Source organism: Myotis yumanensis, unplaced genomic scaffold, assembly GCF_028538775.1.
Source record: "Myotis yumanensis isolate MYYU_CA2020_CCGP unplaced genomic scaffold, mMyoYum1.0.hap1 SCAF_16, whole genome shotgun sequence".
Taxonomy (NCBI): Eukaryota; Metazoa; Chordata; class Mammalia; order Chiroptera; family Vespertilionidae; genus Myotis; species Myotis yumanensis.
The window spans coordinates 46,080,118-46,084,027 of record NW_027223767.1 but is presented as its reverse complement, the minus strand read 5'-3'; the positions used below and the strand labels follow the sequence as shown (position 1 = coordinate 46,084,027).

General features: G+C 60.4%; 1 protein-coding gene across 1 annotated transcript; it reads left to right on the top strand.

Moving 5' to 3' along the window:
* The first annotated feature begins 428 nt into the window (after nucleotides 1-428).
* KRT16 (keratin 16) lies at nucleotides 429-3,349 on the top strand. The gene is made up of 8 exons (XM_070393550.1): nucleotides 429-1,039; nucleotides 1,508-1,590; nucleotides 1,734-1,890; nucleotides 1,978-2,139; nucleotides 2,232-2,357; nucleotides 2,608-2,828; nucleotides 2,936-2,988; nucleotides 3,107-3,349. The coding sequence occupies exons 1-8, from the start codon at nucleotides 515-517 to the stop codon at nucleotides 3,196-3,198; spliced, it is 1,419 nt and encodes a 472-aa protein (XP_070249651.1). The 5' UTR covers nucleotides 429-514; the 3' UTR covers nucleotides 3,199-3,349.
* Nucleotides 3,350-3,910: the final 561 nt, after the last annotated feature.

Here is a 3,910-nt window from a genome sequence, read left to right as displayed (position 1 = left end):
CAGGCGTGTAGATCCCCACGGCTGCATCCCAAGGGGGCCCTGGGACGGCATGGCTGAGGCTGTCCCCGTGGGGCAGGGAGTCTTCAATGGGCTGACTCACCGCCCGGGGACGCAGCCGACACAAAGCCACCTGGGCCAAGGCCCTGCTGTCCCCTCGGGCTCCGGGAACAGGAGCCGATTCCTGCCGCCCAGCCTGAGTCACCACCGACCGGCTTTTGTGTGTGTTTTCTCTCGGGCCCCACACCCCCAAAGCTGGGTGGGAACTCCGAGCAGCACAGCAAAGTGAGTCGACCCCGGGCTGAGTAATCCGGAGCGGGGAGTTGGACGGGACCTGGAGTGATGAAATCCGGAGGGGAGCCCGGAGTCAGCAGTTGGGAGGGCCCCGCCTTCCCAGGGATGTATAAAGGTGCCCGGGCTCCAGGAGCCCAGCATCCTCCCCGCCTTCCTGAGCACCTCTCTCTCGCTTCTCTCTGCCGACTCACTCGCTCACTCACTCACCTCCCTCCTCGGCACCATGACCACCTGCAGCCGCCAGTTCTCCTCCTCCGGCTCCATGAAGGGCTCCTGTGGCATTGGCGGTGGCTCCAGCCGCATGTCCTCCGTCCTGGGCGGAGGGTCCTGCCGGGCCTCCAACGCCTTCGGGGGCATGTCCTCCTCCCGCTACTCCTCCGGGGGGGCCTGCGGGCTGGGAGGCGGCTATGGCGGCGGCTTCAGCAGCAGCAGCTATGGTGGAGCCCTGGGTAGTGGCTTTGGTGGAGGCTATGGTGGTGGTTTTGGAGGAGGCTATGGTGGTGGTTTTGGCGGTGGCTTCTGTGCTAGCATCGGGGGTGGCGATGGCGGCCTCCTCTCCGGCAATGAGAAGTTCACCATGCAGAACCTCAACGACCGCCTGGCCTCCTACCTGGACAAGGTGCGCGCCCTGGAGGACGCCAACGCCGACCTGGAGGTCAAGATCCGTGACTGGTACCAGAAGCAGCGGCCCAGTGAAGTCAAGGACTACAGCCACTACTTCAAGACCATCGAGGACCTCAGGAACAAGGTGGGTGGGCCAGGTGGGTGGCTCTGGTGGGTGGAGCATTGAGAGAGGTCATGGCTGCAGTGGCTCTTAGAAAACCACTTGCTAGCATCTCCATTTTACAAACAGGGAGACCGAGGCTGGCCTGGGGGCAGTGGCCCAGGGCCACTCAGAGAGTTGGTGGCCGGGGGTCCTTTTTCAGCATCTAGGTGTCTGAGCTGGGCCTGGGACCCTGACTCTCTTATTTCCCTGCATGCTCAGCTTCTTTCAGACTCGGGCCCAGGATGGGGTGATAGGAGAGGTGGGTGCATCCCCTACACACCCTGAGCTGGATGGGAAGGCACCCCAGGCTGGCTGGAGAAGCATAGAGCCTGACCTGCCAGCCAGGAAAGCCCCAAATGTGGGGATACTTCCCTCTCCCCTCTGTATTCTTTGCCCCTGAGCAGCAGGATCGTGGTTAACGCTGCCTCCCGCCCTTCGCCCCCTCTGCAGATCATTACAGCCACCATTGAGAATGCTCAGCCCATTCTGCAGATTGACAATGCCAGGCTGGCAGCTGACGACTTCAGGACCAAGTGAGCCTCCTGGTGGCTGGTCTGAGGGCCGAGAGCAGAGGGCAGGGGGTGAACAGTGGGGCTCTCTGTCCAGGGGGACCAGCAGGGCTTGAGCCTCAGAGGCCTCATGGATGCAACCTGATGCCCTGACCTCTGTCCGCCAGGTATGAGCATGAGCTGGCCCTGCGCCAGACTGTGGAGGCTGACATCAACGGCCTGCGCCGGGTGCTGGATGAGCTGACCCTGGCCAGGGCCGACCTGGAGATGCAGATCGAGAGCCTGAAGGAGGAGCTGGCCTACCTGAGGAAGAACCACGAGGAGGTGAGGTGGCTGCTGGCATTGTTGGTGGGAGGCTGGGTCAGGGGGGTATAGATGCTGAGCTGACTCCCTCTTGCCACCCCTTCCTAGGAGATGCTTGCCCTGCGGGGTCAGACTGGCGGGGACGTCAACGTGGAGATGAATGCTGCCCCCGGTGTGGACCTGAGCCGCATCCTGAATGAGATGCGAGACCAGTATGAGCAGATGGCAGAGAAGAACCGCCGAGACGCCGAGGCCTGGTTCCTGAGCAAGGTGGGGCTGGGCCCTCAGCCCTCCTGCGGGACTTCCCAGCCGGGGGGGCCGCTGGAGTGCCTCACACCTTCTGCTCTTTTTTCCCATCTCAGACCGACGAGCTGAACAAAGAAGTGGCCTCCAACAGCCAGATGGTGCAGAGTAACCGCAGCGAGGTGACCGAGCTTCGGAGGGTGCTCCAGGGCCTGGAGATCGAACTGCAGTCCCAGCTCAGCATGGTATGAAAACCCGGCCCCCCCAGCCCCCAAGTCACAATACAGTTCCACCTCTCTTTCCCCAAGAGGGGGGCTGAAGGGATCCTTGTACCCACTATATAGATGGAGAAATGAAGGCCTAGAATGGTGGAATAACTTTTCTCCATGTTGTCTGACCCACCCGTAGCCCATGCACCTCCCAGAAAACATGCCCAGAGACCTGTAGGGGCAGCAGTGACCACCTCCAGTGACTCTCTTGTTCTCTCACAAACAGAAAGCATCCCTGGAGGGCAGCCTGGAGGAGACCAAAGGCCGCTACTGCATGCAGCTGTCCCAGATCCAGGGGATGATCGGCAGCGTGGAGGAGCAGCTGGCCCAGCTGCGCTGTGAGATGGAGCAGCAGAGCCAGGAGTACCAGATCCTGCTGGACGTGAAGACGCGGCTGGAGCAGGAGATTGCCACCTACCGCCGCCTGCTGGAGGGAGAGGATGCCCAGTGAGTGCCTGCCCCTGCACCCCCTTCCCTCAGTCCTACTCCATAGACCCTTCAGCCCCCCTGCTGCTCCCAGCACCTCTAACTGCTCTGCCTTTTCTCCCCCACAGTTTCTCCTCTCAGCACACGTCATCATCCAGCCAATCCTATTCTTCCCGAGATGGTAAGACTCCTGAGGGTCCCTGGCATTTCAGAGCCTCCAGCGCCCACCCCCCCTTTTCCCTGTGTGGGGCCAGCTGAGCTCCTAGAGTCCTTCTCACCTCATCTCTTCTCTCCCACAGCCGTGTCCTCCTCCTCCGGCCGCCAGACTCGACCCCTCCTCAAGGAGCAGGGCTCCTCAAGCTTCAGCCAGGGCCAGAGCTCTAAGCACTGAGCTGCCTCTCCCAGAACTTCCTGCCCGCCCACCGGCCTCACCCCCGGAAGGCCTGGGTCAGGCCTCTGTTCTCCCAGCGCAAGTCCCAGCTGTCTCCCCTTCCTCTCCGCCGGTGATGGGCTAATAAAGCTGACTTTCTGGTTGATGCAAACATGTGTGGTCTCTGTTCTTGAACGGATGAGAAGGGAGTTGAAGGTGATGCCCAGGGGCCTTCTGGGACTCAGTCTGAGGGATACAAGAAAGAGCGAAGCTCGGAGGGGTTTGTAGGGTCTTCCCAGAAGACCTCCATGCCATCGTGGGAGTGGGAGGTGAGAGACAGGGTGGGAAGGAGCGCCCACATGCCAACAGACACCACTCGAGGCATCTTACAGAGGTTCTTTCCTTAGACCTTCCTAGCAACTCTGTGACCTGGGTGTGGTCACAGACACAACCCTGGGGTTCAGAGAGGTTAAGTCACTTGCATGAAGTCACGCTGATAGTGACAGGATTGAGGTTCCCAGCCAGGTCTGTCTGGCTAAAATGTCCATCCATGACAGTTTTACCAAGACCTTTGAGGAATTCACACGCAATACAGAACATTACAAAATAGACTGTTAAGGTAACAGGGTGGCCCCAGGGAAGATGACTCCACAGATAATCATCACCCCAGCTTCTCAGGGCCCATCTTGGCGAGCCTTTCTTTTATACCACCCTGTCCCATTCGGTATTTTAA

What these genes read in the sequence shown, in the direction of transcription:
- KRT16 (XM_070393550.1), top strand. Translation starts at nt 515, where the DNA reads ATGACCACCTGCAGCCGCCAGTTCTCCTCCTCCGGCTCCATGAAGGGC. An exon ending in TGAGGAAGAACCACGAGGAG is followed by an intron (nt 1,891 to 1,977) that starts GTGAGGTGGCTG and finishes ACCCCTTCCTAG; the next exon opens with GAGATGCTTGCCCTGCGGGG. An exon ending in CTGGAGGGAGAGGATGCCCA is followed by an intron (nt 2,829 to 2,935) that starts GTGAGTGCCTGC and finishes TCTCCCCCACAG; the next exon opens with TTTCTCCTCTCAGCACACGT.